The following is a 19,702-nucleotide window of genomic DNA, read 5'->3' as shown; positions in this document are numbered from 1 at the left end:
ACTTATTCTTATGTTGGAAAAAGGGTAGCTAATAAATCTACATTTGTTTGCTTATCCTGTCATAAGTTTGGCATATAATTGTTCTGATTTTAGTTGTAACGTAATATCTGTCTCACCAGAGGGTTAAAAATAGAAGATAATTATGTGGGTTTTCTACACCGATCCTGGTAAGTTTCAGAACTTTGGAGTGAACTGTACCTGAGTGTTTGTTTTATGAGGTCTGCAAAAGTGTAAGATCTTTTCTCTCCAAAAAAATGTTCAACAATGTATATGTAGGAGAAACTTGCTTATTGGCCGTATTGGCACTGGGGTAAGAACTGCACTACTGACTCACATGTTTTCTGTGGATGGGCGCTAGCCCTGTCTCCCTAATGGAGATGGGGACTCTATTGAGAACTGTTAATCAGACCATGCTGTAGAATCTCCTGAATAATCTAACACATCCTTTGTGCCTTTCTGTCCCAGTTCTCAGACAATTCATCTGTCAGCCTTGGTCAAGGAAAGTACACTAGGACCTTTCTAAGTAACAACCATTATTAAACATGGTTGGCTACTACCATAGTTCAGCATGCAGTGTAGACATGGCCTTTGAAGCAGCAATTTCAAGTTGCTTTTCTTACACAAGTTTTTAATCAAGCCACTTTCATAACAGAACATTATTGCTAAGGACTCTTTCCATTCTGACCTGGGGTTTTTGTTTTGTTTTTGCGGTCAGTGGCTTAAATTATATTATTTTATGCTATTATGGTATTAAAATGAGATTACCGTTATTGTACACACTGTGTATTTAGCATGTAGTCTTGAGGTGTGACAGGGATTCAGCTTGATCAAAAGGCAGCTGAGAATGCTACTGAAGTTCTTGTCTTCCCCTCTGTTAATTTCAGGCACAGAGTGGGTGGATCCGGAGGACCCAACAGTCATTGCTGAGACAGAGCTATTGGGGGCTGCAGCTTCAATTGAGGCTGCAGCAAAGAAGTTAGAGCAGTTGAAACCAAGAGCCAAGCCAAGGGTGAGTGTCCATCTCCCATATTCTTTTTGAAATGAATACAGCAGAAATGCAAATGACTGGTATCTTGGGCAGTTGGTTGCTATTGTTCAAGGTGACGGTTGGACCAATCAATCCTTATGCTGTCCTCAGCGGGTGCCGGTAGAAGCAACACTTTTCAGACAAGCTAGGTGTGACTTAACACGAAGACAAAAGGTGGTGATGACTCTTTCCAGTGGTGAGCGTGCGAGTAATAGACTTGGATATGTAGGGGAAGGAAAGGGGATTCGTAGGAATAGCTTTTTCAAGTTACAGGAGAGTTATTGTTAGTTCATTTACTCTTTTCTCTCCAAAAAATCTTTTCTGATGTGAAAAATCACTCTTGTTCCTCAGTTTAAATGACACTTCAGTGTATGCGCGGTGTATTAAGGGAGATTGTGGCCAAAAGATCTTATAAGATCAACATACCGTATTTGATTTGTAGCAAAAGGGGTATGTCCTTTTAAACACTTTGTTTAAAATATAAGATGATTCTTTTGTGCTTATTTTCTCTTAATTCTATAAAGGGAAATGTATAAATGAAGGTCCCATATGAATGCTTGTGTAGTCTCATATTTTTATGTGTTTCAGATATTTCCATGAGAATATTTTAAAGTAAAATGGAATTAACCACTTGCATGTGTGTTTTAGAGGAATTATATGGCAATTACTGTAATCTGAAGTAGTGTGCATGCACAGTTCAGGGGGTGGGAACACGTCACAGAATCGCTACACTCCACGGCGTAGAACGCCTGACAGGTTTTGGAATAAATCTGCATGAGACCCAGAATTGGGCCTCTTTTAATAAAAAATAATGCATGCCATTAACTTCAGTAACCAGTGCAGTGGTCATGTCATTTTCTCAGTGGCTTCATAGTTACAGAACTTTGTTCTAAACAAAGGAGGAGTCTTTCCAAGAAGGCAGGTTCTAAAGATCATTCAGTGTCAGAACCTTGTTTTCAGAGGAGAGTGGTATTTTCTGTCATTCAGGAGCACAGGATTAAATAAGACAGCTTTTTAATAGCTTCACGAGTTGAGCTGGGGTGGTGCCTGCTGTTTGGGGCATTTTTCTTTCAGTGATGAGAAGGAAGTCCATGGGAGAGCAATGCTTTTCTTTGTTCTACTGTTTTTGTAATTGGTACATTCATTTTTTGTGATGAAAGACAGTCATTTGTAATGAGATTCTATAGAGCTGAGGACTGAGGCTGGAAGAGTCCTCTGTCACCTTTTCTACACAACCACTACATAATAGCATATCTGAGTTGCCTAGTAACCTTGCAATCGTTGTCCTGCTAACAGCTAAACCACTCCAGTGGCCATTGTCATTTAAAAATGAATACAAACCCTACACCTGCTCCTCATTTAACATGTTAATTTGAGTATACAGTCTGCCTGTGCTTTGTTGCGCTCTTTCTTTGTCATTTTGTGGAAAACACATTCATATCTCTTGAGTTATATTTCGTTTTGGAATAAACTTTCCTCCTAATCGCTCGTAATTCAGTGTGTTCTCTTTCCCAAACATTTACTATCATGCAAGTGAAAGGTGCTGGAATAACCCCACTGGATATTTCAAACCCTCTGTTTATTCACAGTAAAGAGCATCCCATCACTGTCCCATCGATGTGTTTCAACACAGATCAGGAGGTACTGCCTTCAGGGGGAAGAACGTTTAGGTAGCTCACTTTTAGAGGGTTCAATCTTAAACTTCTGTATCAACAAGGCATCTCTGTCACTCACATCGGAATTAGTAATTAGACAACATCTGTTCTCTTACACACAGTCCACCTTATACACAGGAACAGAAAAACTGCTATACTGGATCAGACCAATGGTCCATCTAGTCTAGTATCTTAAAAAACTGCCTTGGGCGGTGGCCATTGGCTTCAGGAAAAAGTTGCAGGAGAGCCTGCAATAGGCAGTTACGGAATAGACAGCCTGCAGAGCAAGTCCTTTCCTCACCCCACTTAATTAGTGCTGGATTTATGCCCTGAAGTCTGAGAGTTTGGATCCCTTCCAAAACCCTTGCTGTTTTATGGGGTTTTTTTTGCTTGTTGTTTTAATCCTTACTATTTTAGCTCTGTCTGTGTTCCACTTTATTAATATAATAGGAATGAAACACTTTTTCTAATTTTGTAATTGAGCTGCACTACTTTTCTTCCATAACCTTTATTTTTTATTCTGTTTCCCCTTTTTGTTCTGCCCCCAACCCATAGCATCTCTGCCTCACCTGCCTCCCCTTGCTGTATTAATTAGATTGGGAAGGATAGAATGGGGCAGCAACTTTGCACTGCAGGAGAATCATTCCTATTCCAGAGACCATTCTCTGTTAAGGAATAGATCTGTTAACTGCTGTCCGTGTTTTGTTGCATAATATTCATTCTTTCTGAATTAAATCACAGTCGCCTGGTTACACAGCAGATACAGTCTCTCACTTTTCAAAGGTTATTCCTTTCACGTGTGAAAATCACTTCTTAAATGCTCTGACTACTAGTACAGTGTCCAGGTGATGTTTTAGTACTTGTCTTATTTCTGAGCTTGTGTAACTAAAAGTATTTGGAGGAAAACACTCTTTATCTTGTCCTCCTTCAGGTAATCAGTCTTGGGTTTTAATTATTGTGTTCAAGGAGAAAAAATGGTCTGCTCAGCTGTACAAACTTTGCTTCATTAACTAAAACAGGTTTTAGAGGGTGATATGTCATTTACAGCACAGCTATGGATTTACACTGATTGTGGGATCTTTCTTGGTGGGTTGAATGTCTTTTGCTCTGGGGCCTCATATTGCCTGTTGTAATATAACATGGCCCTTTATTTGTGAAGATACCCACCCGGTGCAAAATAACTACCCAGAACATCAGGTTAAAAAAAAGAGAAGAAAAAATTGTCTCTGTATTTCTTTTATGGAATTAAAAATGACATGTTTCATTAACTTTTACAGTGGAAAAAATAATTATAGGAAAATGGTTTTGTGGCTTAGGTACATCAGCAGAGACCATTGCTGTCAGTACATTATATTCCTATTGGGTGCATTCTTCATGCCTCCGTGCAGGCTTATGCCTTCAAACACAAGGCAAGCGGTTGCGTCTTTAGCAGTCGATAACACTTCCCTGCTGTTAGCCTTCAGCAGTGTGTCATTTTCCCCTCCCTCCCCCCCAAGATGACTCAAACCTGGATGCCTTTTCTGCAGGGCTCTGTGTGATATGTTTGATATATTAGGTTGTTATTTAATCCAACTATATATCAAACATATTCCTACAGTGTCCTGCCCTGTCTCCGGGGCTTTATAAAGTAGTATAAGGGAATACTTTAAATCACAAGCAGATTTAGAAGACTTCCTGCAGACTCTCATTCTAATCTGATTTTTTTTTTAAAACATATACAATGAAATGCTCCTCTCATTAGGGTTGCTCTTGGGGAGATGTGTCAGTTGCATAGGGTCCTGTATAAGAGGCAGTAGCCATGCAAGTACTGAATCTCATAGGAGTGGTCTCCGAGGTTTACATGGCTCTGTGCAGTAACTTACCCTTGTTGCTGTGTCTTTATTAAATGGAAGCTGAGAGCGAGGCACTTCAAAAGAAACACGGTTTGTCTTTTAGAACTGTTGGCAATGAGCTAATGGTGGTTCACTCGTTCGACTACTGATCCGGAATCTATTCATGCTGTCTGTTACATTTGGAGGAGCTGTAGAAAACTGGTTACAAGTTAAGGAAGTACAGAAACATCTGTATCTAACGCCTTAAAAATAACAGCATGGTGTTTTTGTCAACATTTTGTAACATGATGTTTTATCCTACAACATTTTGTAGTTGACCCCGTAATTTGTGTTTATTTTTTGTGATTTCCTGTTGCAGACTCTCTCTCCCCTACCTACCTGCAGATCACAGTATCATGAAAGCAGTTGATGGCTCTTTAAGCTCTATAAGTCTGTGGAAATAGATGTTGACCTTGATTTTTTTTTAACGTTATCGCAAGTCTCATGGGCTTGGTTTCTAAAGTGACCCAAATTGCCATCTCAAGAAACTAAAGATATAAAGAGTGGAATTTTGTGTCACGTATCATGTCAGGAAGTCTGGTTTTATGTTCATGCAATCTCAGAATTGCATAATTTGAGAGCAGTATTGATTAAAATAAACAAAAGCAATTTGTGACAGAAAAAGAATAACCGAATGACAGTGGACAGTGACTCCTCCTGTGGGACTTCTTGTGCTGCTCAGTCTTGGATTCTACATGTAATGAACTGTTTGGGCCTGTCATTTTAAGGTATACCCATCACACCAGACTGCTGTGGTGTATGTGAGCACAAATATGGGCTTTCTGTCATGCACTGAGGGAGGGGCAAGCTGCTTGTGCTCCACCTCCAGCGCGAGGGGTCGTTAAGCATGACCACCAGCATGACTAAGCCGTAGTCAGAGTCCTCTGCACTAAGCAGGCATCTCAAGCCCTTTGCGTGCCCACTTCTTTCTTGTGTGTCTAGGGGGAAAAATGGGAAGGAATGGACAGAGAGTGGATCTGTTGAAGAAAACAACAGATTAAGCTCCGTTCCCCTATGGTTATGTGGAGGTGCTGTATAAGAGTGGCTCTCAACCTCTCCAGACTACTATACCTCTTTCAGGAATCTGATTTGTCTTGTGTTACCCCCAACTTCCACCTCACTTAAAAACTACTTACAAAATCAGACATAAAAATACAAAAGTGTCCCAGCACACTATTAATGAAAATTGCTCACTTGCTCATTTTTACCATATAATTATAAAATAAATCAATTGGAATAGAAATATTGTACTTTCATTTCGGTGTACAGTATGTAGAGCAGTATAAACAAGTCACTGTCTATATGGAATTTTTGTTTGCACTGCCTTCACTAGTGCTTTTTCTGTAGCCATTGTAAAATTAGGCAAATATCTAAGATGAATTGATGTAACCTATGGAAGACCTCTGCATACCCCTGGTTGAGAACCACAGCTGTATCGGACTGTTTGAAAGTTTCCATTGAGACTAATTTTTAACAGAACCAAATTTACCCTGGCATACATCTGCTTTCCACAGACCATTTTTGACTTTTAGCTGGAAACCAGAAAACCAAGAAGTATATTCAGCTGACTGAAAATTTTGAGGTTTAGTTTTTTGAGAAAATCAAGATTTTCTGCTGAAAACTTCAGTAAAAATGAGAAAATTCATTTTCATAGAAATTTTCTGCAGAGGGGGAAAAGCCTGTTTTCCAGCCAGATCTAGTTCTTAGCTATCTGTTCTCCATGCTAGGTCTTACTCCTGCCCCTATGTAGCAGTACCTTAGTAGCTTTCTCATTGATGCGAGATTCCCCTCCAATCCTTTTTCAGCTAATCACTTTTACCTTGTGTTTTATATGCCCAACACAGAGCACATCATGCTGTGCTGAATGAATCCCATATGGGTACTTTTCTTTCCCATCTGGGGTTGGTTCCCTGCAACTCTGGAAACTTGTAGAGTATTTTGAGAAGGTGTTTGATGTTGTAGAGGTTTTTCTAATTCAGTAGTTAAAGTGATAACTGAGAAGCTTTCCGGGCCCTGATTCAGATATCCATATAGCAAAGCCATGGTAGAAGTGAACATTTGATTAGACTGCATGAGTAAATAAAATCTTTCATAAAAATAGTTGCTGAATAGTTAGCTGATTCAATAGGCAAATTAAACTTAACTTCCTTACAGCACTGCCACTTAAAGAAAAGTACAAATACCGCTGTTGATATAAAGAAGTGAATTAGCTCTCGACTCATGGATGCTTCTGCTATTTTGGAAACGGTCTCCATAATTCCAGCTCATGTCAGTATTTTTCATAAACACGAGTGAATGAAAACAGTGTACACGGTGACACATCAGGAAGGCTTAGGCAAAAGGTAGATGGAGCAGTGTACTACTTGGTGGTTGAAATCAGAGACTCTACTTTCTCTCCAGTGGATGTTGGCTCTTGTCCCCAAACCACCAGATATTTGGGTGAAGTTGTCACTATGTTCTCTATAAAGGCCCAGAACTGGAAATAGCAGAGTTGCAGCTCGTTGGCAGAAATACATGGTGCAACCTGTATACTGCCTGCTCCTATGATGCTTGGCTTTTTTTCAGTACTACTAGATTTTCACTTCGAGAGCCAAGTTCACCGAAACACGTGTTTTTCAAAAAAATGATACCGACTGAGCTAAATATAGTCCCTCTGGTCTCCAGATTGTGCCCTTGTGTTAGTGGTCCAAGTAAGAGATTAACAAACATTGGAGGCCTGTGGCATAAATCACAGGCCACTTTAGTTATTGTTTAGATACAGTAGTTGGGGTCGTGTTTCATTACAAACATAGCCAAAAAATCCATCTGCTAAGATGACTTGTTTCATTAACATGGTAATTCCTTATCATAACCCTTTTGTGCAGATGTATACTTCAGCTGATCGCCTAGTGTGCTGTTCCTAATTAGCACAGGCAAATATTCTTCGTTAAGCAGATAGCTCTTGTTCTTTTATCTCGTCCCTTAAGGTGCCATCCAACATTATCATTACATGGCAGAAGTTCATGCTGAATAGTTTTCATTTAGGATGCCCATGTTTCTTCACCAGTGCTTTGACTTCTATGGATGCTGTTTTCTCATCTCCAGGATTTTGAGACTTTCTCTTTTATTCACGTGGTAGAAGTTACATGAAATGTTGTATCATCAAGCACCATGTGGCTTGTTTTTTAAGCTGTGTGATGTGAATTAATGCCCATGAAAATAACAGGAGTGTACAACTGGCTTTTGATTCCATATAGAATGAGCAGGGTATGTGCATGCTTTGCTATACCAGTGTCACAAGATATTTCTTAATGGATGTGCAGCGCTCCAGTTACTTCACCCCTGGGCCCTGAACCCTTTTGAAAATTTGAACAAAGTCTCCAAATCATGACTTGCAACTTGCTGCAGCTTTAGCTCAGGTGAAAAGTACTGTGTCGTCATTTGATTAGTCAAGTAGTAGTAGTAGTGTGTGTAAAGGTCAAGTAATAAACATGTCCGTTGTTTCAGTTACTTCCCTACAACCTACAAAGTTACCAAAAATATTAGAAGAATCTGAAAATTACGCATTTTAGCTCAAAACTCCGTTTAGCCTCAGTTGGAAGAGTTATTGGTTGTGATGTGAAAAAAACTGTACTCATGTGGATTGTAGGAAAACATATCTGAAAGACCCATCTCTCTCAAGGAGTCCTGTTAGGGAACGCATCATAATTATTCCTGAATCCCCTCACTGATCCTTCTATTTTGGATGCCATTTGATATAGGATTTGGTCCTGGTCATAGTCAAAGTTAAAAAATCAATGAGAACAAACAAATAACACCCTCCCTATCATTTACTTATAACATTGCTTGTGAGTAATTGTTCTAAAAGTAATAAACCTAAGATGATACAAGTAGATTGATATAACTTCCTATGCAGATTTAAATGGCTTAATGTTTCTTGTTTGTTTACGTTATACATTTAAGCCCAGGTTTAGGAAACTGACATTTGCAGAGCAATAGTTTAACTTTTATATAGTGAAAAATATCATTAGGAGCAGTTAATCTTCCTGCTTTGTACATGCTTGTTACAGCGTTGGTTTAGGCGTTTTGGTGGTTCCAGACAGACCTTCAGTGTTTCATAACTCCAAGAGGACTGAACAGGATGCTTTGCAGTACTTGCTGTCAGTGAAGTGATTCAGCTTACGAAAAGCAATTAAATGAACGGACATACCTGATAACCGTATTGTGCTTTTCATTACAAATGAACAAATACGCATAATGATAACATTAGAGATCTAGTTTTTAAAAACTTTTATGCATTTTCTTTATTATATTTACTAAGTAACTATGTGCTTTGTTTAACAAACTCTAGTTATCTCAGCAAACAAGACACATAACACTACGAAGATAATATTGTGTGGGAAAGTGAGAATTCCATTTCAGGCTACTACTTTATATTTTTGAAAATAGTTTTTAATGCTTCTAGTAGATAAAAGAAACTCAGTGGCATGCACTGAAATATCTTGTGTGTGGTATTTAAATATAATCTGTCATTTTAAATGTTGCGCCAAGGTAGGCCACAAGGGCAACGTTACTTTCAATTTAATATCTGTGTTTGTATCTAATAGTTAATACTGTTGTCTCTTAATTTAGGCCTCAGGAAAGTGCTTTGTAGAGTGTAAATAAGGCATTGTTGATTCTTTGTGTCTCTGTACCTGAATTACAGAATCCAAATTGAGGCAAGAAAATGTGTCCTGGAAACTGAAGAGAAACCACTCTGTTGTGAATTGTGTGTGACAGTGTTCTCTCTTGGTTCTAGCAAGCCGACGAGACTCTGGATTTTGAAGAACAGATCCTGGAAGCAGCTAAGTCCATTGCAGCTGCTACCAGTGCGCTAGTCAAGTCAGCCTCGGCAGCCCAGAGGGAGCTGGTGGCACAGGGAAAGGTGGGTGAACATTCAACACAGCGGAAGTGTTTTAAATGGTGAAACACGTAGAGTCATAACTTTTCTGTGTATGGAAGGCACACTGGATTGACTAATAAACATGTAAATCTATCGGATTGCATATCCAGGCCTGGGTTGGTTGAAAAGTCTGTTTGTTTAAACCTTGCAAACATAATTAGATATTTGACTTCCAGATGTCTCAGCTGTTCCTTATTAAGAAAATCATTTCATTCCATTAAGGGCCATGATCCAGACTTGTAACGTATGGTCCCATAGTACATTTTGGGATTTAAAAAGAAATGCCGTAGTAAACAATAACATACTGGTCCAAATTAGCAGAGGGCCTGGTTAATTGTGCCTTCAGTATGTGTTGAATGATTCAGTTGGGGCCCCTCGATGCGCACAAATTAGGCACATGAAAATGGATACACTTATAGCTCTTGCTAGGACAACTAAAGTGCTCACAGAATGTCTCTGTGTCCATTTGCCTTGTTAGCATCGAGTGCTTTTTATTCCATTTCACTTCCATTTCCCCTTTTTATCTAATTCACTTATTTTGAATAGAGCTTAAATCTCGACAGCACCCATCTTCTTTGCCTGTGAGAACAGTTTGTCATAGGTCTACTATTGTTTTATATTTATGGTTTCTAATTATATTTAACCACTGATTCCGAGCAGCCTATGCAATTGAGCCCTGGGACAAAAGAGCTATTCTGTCTTATTCGGCAGGGCTTCCTATGGAACTTGTGTTTGGTTCCACCGTGATCACAAAGCAATTGTTCTGGAACAATAGCATTGTAACTGTTTGAAAAGAGCTACTATAACTGTAGCTATAGAACTTACTTACAATGCATAAAACACTTATTAAATAGATAGCTACTGAAAATTGGCAGCAAGTATAGTCAAGGAAATGAGAATTTAGACCTCTGCCATATTGCTCCACTTAGATTATTGCATTGTTTACCTTTATGTGATAAAACTTGTTCACATTTAATTACATTATGATGTACAGCATTTTTTGCTATTCTCATCATCACCACCACCCCTGAAGAGAGAGAGAATATATCCTGGTATAAGACCTAAATATCTCTATCAATTTAGGCTTCTTGTCTGAGAGAACAGCTACGTCTTTCTCCTGATGCCTTGTTGAGATGGAAGCAAGCAGCACTTGTGCCTTGTTCCAGCAAAGCTCAGAGAAATTGCTAAAAACACTTGAATTCCTCCACTCCAGGAAAACCATAGCTTGCTATTGTGATGTGAGCACACTTGTCAAATGTGGTGCCATATTGGTAAACTTGTTCTTCCTGCTTAGACGGAAGACTTATCTCTGTCCTGGCTAACACACTAATTCTTTAAGACCAGGAATTTTCAGTCAGTGCCTTTCATCAGCGGTGGGTTGCCTGCTGGCATGAGCACTGCCTTCTCCAGCCCAACTGATCCAGCAAATAGTGTGATGCCACTTCAGGGGAGAGCTGAATCCAGGCCCTTGCTCTGAATACCCACATACCTTGGAAAAGCTTCAGGAAAGATCCAAACTTTGCTGCTCTGGCTCAACTGGAGTTACTGAGAGTTGTTTAAAGCAGAACCTTTCATTAGGCAGAGAACCATTCCCCAGTACATGAACAATAATGGCGATTCGTCTGAGGTAATGAATTCAAGACGCATACCTCATATCTGTGTCCTAATTATCAGTCTTCAGTTAATTGGTACAGTGGGTGTCTTCAAATTCCTGTCCACATCAGGCACTTTTTAGCCAGATTTATGGCACAATGGCCTTTGAAATGAGCTGACTGAATTCTTTCCCCTTACTGTGGGCTTGGTTGTGACAGAAATGCTTCCTGAATCTCGCCTGTCTGCACGTAGGGGTTGTGGTCTGATTATAATTCCTTTGAGCGATGCAGCATACTTGCCTCCCTTCTACACATGCTAGCAGTCACGGCTGGCACCTGGTTGGGGGCAATGGCTCATTCTATTACCCACCCATCACCTTAATGGTAAGCAGCAAATAGCTCCCGTGGTAACAGCTAACAGATCATTCCCCTCCCTGGCAGTGTGGGGGAAGAGAGGAAGGTAACAGGGAGTTCTTACCCCTTCTTTCGACTGTGTGCACCGAACATAGTGTTGGCCTATATAAATGCCCAGCAGTGGTCAAGGCTATAAAAATATCTTGTAGGAAAAGTCCATGAAAGGTTACAGCAAAAAGATTTGTTAAACTTTCTTCTTTCCAGTTTGTTCTGCTTTCTCTTACGAAATGATTGTAGTGGCATTAGTCTGACATCAGGCAGCTATTTCAGATTTTGGAATAAAGGTAAAGTTTTATGAAGTCAGATCTGATCTACTGTACATTTCCCCATTCCCTGGGCCCTCGTATCCAGACTGGTAGATCTCTGCTGAACTTTAAATAGTTTTGCTAGGGATGGTGATGCAAGAAAACTTTGAAACCTAAAGGACCCATAGGTCTCCAGCATTTTATTGTAAAACTGAACTTTTCTCTTATAGCAACATTATTGTTTTGCTATGACACAGAAAACCACCACTCAGGATACTCCAATGTTGCCAACTCTCATGACTATCAAGAATCTTGCAAATGTTGGTTTTTTTCCTTAACCCCCACCCCTGAAGTCATGCAGTTATATGAGAATTTTGGCTTTTGTTTTTTAAGAAATTCAAGTTTGTAACCTTCATGGTTGAGGACAAAAGCTGGAAAATGTGAACCCTAAAGACTCAAAAGCCAGAAGGCAATTGAAAAGATACCACTTCTTTTTTTCTGTTATCTCATGATTTTTCTGGGCCCTCATTCATGATTTCTGAACACATGAGCTTGGCAATAGTGGGCTCAGAAGACAGTAATATTAGGTGCTGTGTGAACACATGGAAAAATGCATTTGCCACCTTGAATCTGTAATCACGCCTCAGGCAGGAGTGTGGGAACTCAAAGGAACTTTGTTTCTCTACTCAGTGACAGCTTAAACATAGTGTAGGAATATAGCATAACACTACTGAAAAATCAATAGCCCCTGAACAATGGAGTGAATATCCAGAATGAGCATTACAGACAGAAATAAATCCTTTCAATTAACTAGTAATTCCCAACCTCTTCCGGCAAGTACTGACCAGGCCAAATCCTCCACTTCATTGCCCTTTATTTGGTTTCTCTAAATTTACAGCAAGACTGGAGCAGCTCAAGTAACACAGTAAGTTAGAATGTGCCTGAACGAACAGGAAACAGGTAGTGACAGTCCATCAACATCCATGCGAGGCACGTTGTTATGGTGGAAGGGGGGCTCCCAGAGTACCAGTCAGAAAACCTTGGCTAGTGCAGAGACGCATACCAGAGTCTGGGAACCACTGACTTACGTTAGCATGGACAAGTAAGTCAGAAATTGTCTTCTGTCATCATTAGATAGGGTGTGCACCGAAGAAAATGGGGGGAGGGGGTGTGTTCATAAAGTTCCCCTTTCATGGGGCTATTGTCTTTGACTGCAAGTCAAGGCAAAGCAGTTGCATTTTATGTTTCACTCTAAGCTGAACTGTTCTTCCAGGTTGGAGCTATCCCTGCAAATGCAGCTGATGATGGACAGTGGTCTCAGGGACTCATTTCCGCTGTGAGTAACATCCTTCTTTTCCTTCTCTTGAAAGTCTCCGAGAAAGTAGAGCTCTCAGTAACTTTAGCTGTTCACTCCTAGGCCCGAATGGTGGCAGCTGCAACCAGCAATCTGTGTGAAGCAGCTAATGCCTCGGTACAAGGTCATGCTAGTGAGGAGAAACTCATCTCATCTGCCAAACAAGTTGCAGCTTCTACAGCACAGTTACTTGTGGCTTGCAAAGTGAAGGCTGATCAAGACTCTGAGGCCATGAGAAGACTACAGGTAATAGTGTTCATAAACAACGTAAAAATACATCTTAGAGCTATGCAACAGTCACCCTCACGCCTTTTCAACAAATCCAAAATTCAGCAAATAGCTTCAGGAAATTGCCTGAAAAAGTCACGGCTGAGTTCTCTTCTCCAGTAGTGAAATATGTTGTGTTAACCCAGGCTGCCGTGTTGCATGTTGCCATTATCATTTCAGCATCAGGAGCTCATTCTGTGATCATTGTAGCCATTACCTTAAAGATGGTTGAGCTTGTTAAAAGATAAAAAGGTGAAATAGCCTGCACCTCGCACCAGCTGAGGGAGGATGTAGTGACCAGATGGAATTCTACTAATGTTCAGTGTCTCGGAATCAAAAACTGAGAGTGTGCCATCCATCCTGCCTGTTGGTAATGCACTCAGAATCAAACTGCTGGCGTAAAACATTGTACTTGTTGTCAGAAATAACACTTAGGTTACTGTACCTGAAAGATATTGGGGGGAATTCGTTTTTCAGTCTGTTTACAGTGTGGTTCTCCATAGCACTTTCTGCCTAGTTGGCTTTACTGTTTTCTTTGTATATTCAGTTGCAAACACTCATGCACGTGCTTAGCTTTATGCACGAGTAGTCCCACAGATTTCCGTGAGACTGCTCATGTGTTTACCCTAAGTATGTTACTAAGGCTGTGTCGACGCAAATTACGTCAGCATCAAGCCACCCTAATTAGTACATCACTTGTCCGTGTGCATCCTTGGCATCAGTGCTGTGCATATTCACCAGGAGTGCTTGTGGTGATGCACAGCACCATGCACCATGGGTAGGAATGCCACTGTGCAACCCGCCACCACCCAGCACACTGTCTTTTGGGAAGTTTTGGCTATAGTTGGTGGGGCAGAAATGAGTCATACAGAGATGACTGGGAGCAAGGGGTCAACTTTCCAGCGTGCAGCTGGCTCCATCCCATAATGTCCTCTATATTCTATACTTTTCGTGCCTCTTTTAAACATCCCAAAAACCTGCACGGCTCTCCTCACTGTCCACCATCTCTGACAGAAGCATGGAGCCTGCACAGTTCTGCACTGTTGTCATAAGCATTGCAAGCTCAGGACGCGTAATCCTCTGGTATTTGCAGAGCCATAAGAATCACCAAATCAGCATAGAACATGACAGTTTCATGAAGGACAGATTGCTGTGGGACATAGCAAGAGCCAATTCAGGGTTGATGTTGGCATTGATGGAGAAGCTGTGGAGTGCTGCTGCTGGGCTCTAGAAATGATCAGTGACTGGTGGGATCACATTGTAATGCAGGCTTGGGGTGATGAGCAGTGGTTGCAGAACTTCCACATGCACAGGGCCACGTTCCTGGATCTGTGCGCCAAGCTCACCCCAAGTGAGCCAAGTCCCAAGTGCAGGGACACCAGAACGAGAGCTGCACCAACAGTGGAGATGCGAGTGGCAATCACACTGTGGAAACTTGAAATGCCAGATTGCTATGGGTCAATGGGAAACCATTTTGGAGTTGGAAAATCCTCTGTAAGGACCATTCTCATGCAAGTGTGCAACGCCATTAACTGTCTCTGCTACACAGGACTTTGACTCTCAGCAATGTGCAGGAAACAGTGGATGGATTTGCAGCAGTGGAGTTTCTGAACTGCAGTGGAGCAGTAGATGGCACGCCCATTCCTATTTTGGCACCGGCCTGCCTTGCCACAGATTACATCAACAGAAAGGGCTACTTTTCTGTGGTTATGCAAGCAATGGTGGATCACTGAGATTGTTTCACAAACATCAGTGTTGGCTGGTCAGGGAAGGTGCACCTGAAACTCATGTCTTTAAGAACACAGGACTATTCAGAAAGGTACAAGCAGGGACTTTGTTTCCTGGCCAGTGGATGACCATTGGGTGATTGTTGAAATGCCACCAGTGATCCTGGGCTACCCAGCCTGCTTCTTGCTCCTCTGGCTCATGAATCTATACACTGGCCTTCTCGACAGCACCGAAGAAAGATTCAACTACCAGCTCAGCAGCTGTTGAAGGACAGTTGAATGTGCATTTGATAGATTGAAGGGACACTGATGCTGTTTACTCACAAGATTGGATCTCAGTAATAAAACCATCCCAGTGGTTATAGCCTCCTGCTTCACCCTGCGTCATTTCTATGAAGCAAAGGGGGAAAAGTTGTTGCCAGGGTGGCGGGGTAGGTGGAGCGGCTGTCTGTCGAATTTGAACAGCCAGACACCAGGGCTGTTGGGAGAGCTCAACGCAGATCTACATGGCTCTGGGAGGCTTTGAAAGAGCCCCTTAACAGTGAGCCACAGTCATGTGTGGTGTACTGTGCTCTACCCGGCCCTGCTAGGAATTGTGTGGTGCTTGGTGCATATCTGTGAATACACACTGTCAGTGCACCTATTGATTTTGTGTGGCTTGCTGTACATTTTATGATTATTACACTGTCACTGATCCTATGAGTTGTGTGTCAACTCAGTAACAAGTAAGTGGGGGCTTTCAGAACTGCTAGGCACTCTGCAGCATACGTTGGGAGCTAATGAAGATGAATTATTTTCCAAATGATAGAGTTTTAGTCAGTAACAAAATCAGTGCAAGGAAAAATCTGTGCAATTTAAAAGCAAATATATTAAAAACTTAAACTCTTAAGGGAACAAAACTGAAGATGGGGAAAAGACATTCCCTACACAGGCAGCAGCCATGACTTTCACAGGTGAGTGCAACTGACGCTGTGGTTGTGCTTAGTGTCTCCTGGGGTATAGCAATAGGGTTAGGGATGAGGCCTCCAATGCCTGTGCAATATTGAGGTAGGTGCTGTAATGGAGTTCTCCATAGACAGCAGAGAGAGGCAAGTCCCACCTTATTGAACATGTAGGTCCACAAGAGGCTGCAGCATCTGTGTCTGCTGCTGGAGAAACCCCGCTATGTCCTGGTGCATCTCCCTCTCCTTTTCCTGCTGGGTCTCTTGGGCTTCTCTCCTGTCTGCTCTTTCAACGAGAGTCCTGTAGCACTTTAAAGACTAAGACATTTCATTTCTAATTTAATGTGTTAGTCTTTAAGGTGCCACAGAACTCTCGTTGTTTTTGCTGTGTACAGACTAACACGGCTACCCCTCTGGAACTTTCCTTCTCCAGGCTGTCTGCAGTGTTCACCCTCCAGGCCCTTTGCTCACAGTCGGCTGCAGCCCTGGCGTGCAGGATTTCGTCGAACATGTCATACCAAATCATCTTCTTTATCTTCCTTATCTGGGTCAGGCCTTCCGCAGGTGTGGAGGGGGGACTCCTCAAGGCTGCAACAGCAGCAGCTGCAGATAAAACACACACAGTTACCATGGTAGTGTAGTCACAGTGGAAAGCAAAAGTCACAGCACCAGCCATGGTGAGTGTGGTCCGCCAGGGGCCAGGGAAATGAGAAGGAATTGCTCGGTTGCTTGAAACTCTGAGTGTAGGGCCATGGCGTAGAATAATGGCAGTGGTGATTTTAGCTGATACGTCACGCAGGGTAACACAGGCACACAGAGCACGGCTGCTGCTGACATCTGACATATGCTGCTAGCCTGCGTACTGCAGTGGTGCCTGCGGAAGTTGTCACCAACAGGCATAGCCAAGTGTCCTACCATGGGAGAAGAAATAAGGCTGCCACCCCTAGAAACCTTCGAGACAGGCTTGCAGAGTAACTCCATGAAAGGTTTCATTGCGACCTCTCAGAAGGGTTCGAGGGACGTCCCTGTAAAATGCTCTGCATGGCCCTCCCACCCGCCGAACTCTACGGGGAATACAAAGCGGATAACGGCACCACCTCTTCTATACTAGTACATTCATGGAAAGTTGACAGCCGTGTCCTATGAAGTTGCAGGCGCCCTCAGTGCCCCATTATAATGGGAAATACAATTACACGTTTACCTGAGGTTCCTTCCCCTACATCGGGCTCATCCGTGCTCGACTGCTGGGCCTGGCTGGTCTGCGGTGGAGTCTGAAATGGGTCCTGGCTCAGGGCAGAGCTGCACACCCTGGTTACATGTCCCCCATCCTCCTCTCCTGCCTCTTTCTTCTCCTTGCTGTTCATGCCAGGGGCCTGTGACTCAGGCTCCTTTGAGGTATTCCACAGTGGCCTTCAGGGTGGTTGTGGGGTCTCTGCCAAATATGACATGCAGCTCTTTGTAAAAGCGGCAGGTCTCTGGCTTGACAACAGGTTGATTATTCACCTCCCTGGCCTTCTGATACGCCTGACGCAGTTCCTTTGTTTTCACGTGGCACTGCTGCCGGTCCCTATCGTACCCCTTCTCCTGCATCACACATGCAATCCACATTTCTATGGCTGGTCTGTAGATGAGCTTGCGCAGCCTCTTCTCCCTGCAGTCCCGGGAGATCCACTATCTCCTGTCTACTCCAAGCCAGACCGTGTCTGGAGCATGTAGCTGGCATGGGCAGCTGGGCAGTTACCCACAGCAGTGAAGAGCTGCTAGGTGTGCTTGCCAAGTTCGACAATCAGAAAAAGGCATTTAAAAAATGTACAGGGCTTTAAAGGGGCCCGAGCCATCCAGTCTCCATGCCACCTGGGCAGTGGAGTTCACGGTTGTGACCAGAGTGGTCAGTAATGGGCATTGTGAGACAGCTGCTGGAGGACTGTGAGGGTTAACATAAGTAATGCAGTGTCTACACTCGCACTGTGTTGAGCTCAGTACATGGACCATGGCTCAACGCTGCTCAGGGAAGTCATGTAACTGCGTTGCTATAGCAGGACGCTTACCTGCGTGGGAGACAAATTTAAGTGTAGACCTATGTACAACTAGGTTGACACAAGGCGGCTTATGTTGACCTAACTTTGTAGTGTAAATTTACACCAAGCTTAAGTGTTTGCAGGATATGGCCCTGGTCAGGTTCCCCTTTGTTACTGCGGATCTAACAGACTGCAACAGAGGAGACGCTATTTTAAAATAAGGAAATGGTTGTAAGACCACAAACATAGGCAGAGAAACAACAGAATCTGGCTTAGGACCAGAACTGACTTAATTCACTTTTTGTAAAAACTGATTAGATTTCACGTTGAGTGTCTCCTTTGGAGCAGAGTTTGTCTGAAAGGCGACTGCATTACTGTTGTTCTGTGTGGTAGTGAGCTTGTTGTCTCAAGTATTTACAATTTAAATGTGCTCAGTTTAGAAATGCTGCCACTTTTAGTGCATGCAATGTTGCTGTAGCCCTGTGGGTCTCAGGATACGAGGTAGGGGAGGTCACATCTTTTTATGAACCAACTTCTGTTGGTGAGAGAGAGAAGCTTTCAAACTTACACAGAGCTCTTCCTCAGGTCTGGAAAATGTGCTCCATGTCACAGCTAGTAGTGTAAGGTGGAACAGATTGTTTAGCATAAGTAGTTAACACACATTTCAAGGGACTGTTGTGAAGTGAATTTTACTGTACCTTTTACTGACTTCTAATGTTGTATTCTCAATCTGTGTTTTAACAGCTGGGTTCTGGTTCTAAATTTCATGGGAATAAAAACTAACAAACTTATATTAGTTACTAAAATCAGCAATTTTGACTGAATGCTGATATCTGAGCAGGAGGAGTCTATTTTCAGTCATTTTTCAAAATAGAACCATGATTTAAATCATGGTCAAAGCTTGAGGCAAATGTAGAGGTCTGTGGTGGTTTAAATAGAAAACAATGGCACTGTAATATCCCTGCCGAGAGGGAGCTGAAACTGGGATAGTTTTGTAGGTGATGAGGGACTCCTATTGGATGAATTTGTCATGGCAGTGGGCATGTATCAATAACTGGAAGATCATTCTCTTTCTAATGCGTCCCACACGTTAGTATCTGAGTGCCTAGATGGGGCTGGAAGAATTTTAAATGCAGAATAATGGCTAGAAATGGGGACAGAATGCTAGTATTTATCATGTTCTGCCTGCCCATCTGGGAAGATCAGGGCGTTGGGTTATCCTAGGTAAATTTTATTAAATGGATATAGAATACAGTTAAATATGAGGTTTCAGGAGGCAGGCTCAAGAGCCCTGGAAAGTGTTTCTTTAAGTGTTCAGACCCAGGCTTTGAGTAGTTTCTTTACCAAGTAGCGAAGGAGGTTTGAAGGTGGGAACAGTTGTTTCCACTTGGAAGTAATGCCCTTGTTTGTAGCAGAACTACTGTGTTAGCACATGTCAAATGGTTTGTGTTGATGGGCTTAGCAAGCACCTGGCTGCCTCTGCCAATAGCATCCACATTTTCATGGCGCTTTAATCATTAGGCTGGGTATGGGAGTTGGAATGTCCTGGTTTCCTCTTTGACACCCATACAGACAGACAGGCTTTTGGAGAAGGAGTTAGTTATGTTGCTTGTGAATGTTGTTTTTGAAGGAGCTGTAGTTGGAGTCTTGGGGCGAGGAAATGAAAATGC

At 42.2% G+C, this 19,702-nt stretch overlaps 1 protein-coding gene across 4 annotated transcripts in view; it reads left to right on the top strand.

Moving 5' to 3' along the window:
* Window positions 1-19,702, top strand: part of TLN2 (talin 2) — a 301,840-nt gene that overhangs the window by 278,430 nt on the left and 3,708 nt on the right. For all 4 annotated transcript variants that reach the window (XM_067534804.1, XM_067534801.1, XM_067534802.1 and 1 more), the window contains 4 exons: window positions 885-1,009; window positions 9,331-9,456; window positions 12,999-13,061; window positions 13,143-13,325. In XM_067534804.1, the coding sequence (XP_067390905.1) occupies window positions 885-1,009; window positions 9,331-9,456; window positions 12,999-13,061; window positions 13,143-13,325 (497 nt within the window). The remainder of the gene's footprint in view (window positions 1-884; window positions 1,010-9,330; window positions 9,457-12,998; window positions 13,062-13,142; window positions 13,326-19,702) is intronic.

This window comes from Emydura macquarii, unplaced genomic scaffold (genome assembly GCF_026122565.2).
Source record: "Emydura macquarii macquarii isolate MOO-44397 ecotype Brisbane River unplaced genomic scaffold, CSIRO-AGI_Emac_v2 contig_3451, whole genome shotgun sequence".
NCBI lineage: Eukaryota > Metazoa > Chordata > Testudines > Chelidae > Emydura > Emydura macquarii.
The sequence above is the reverse complement of the archived record's forward strand: the minus strand, read 5'-3'. Positions and strand labels throughout refer to the sequence as shown.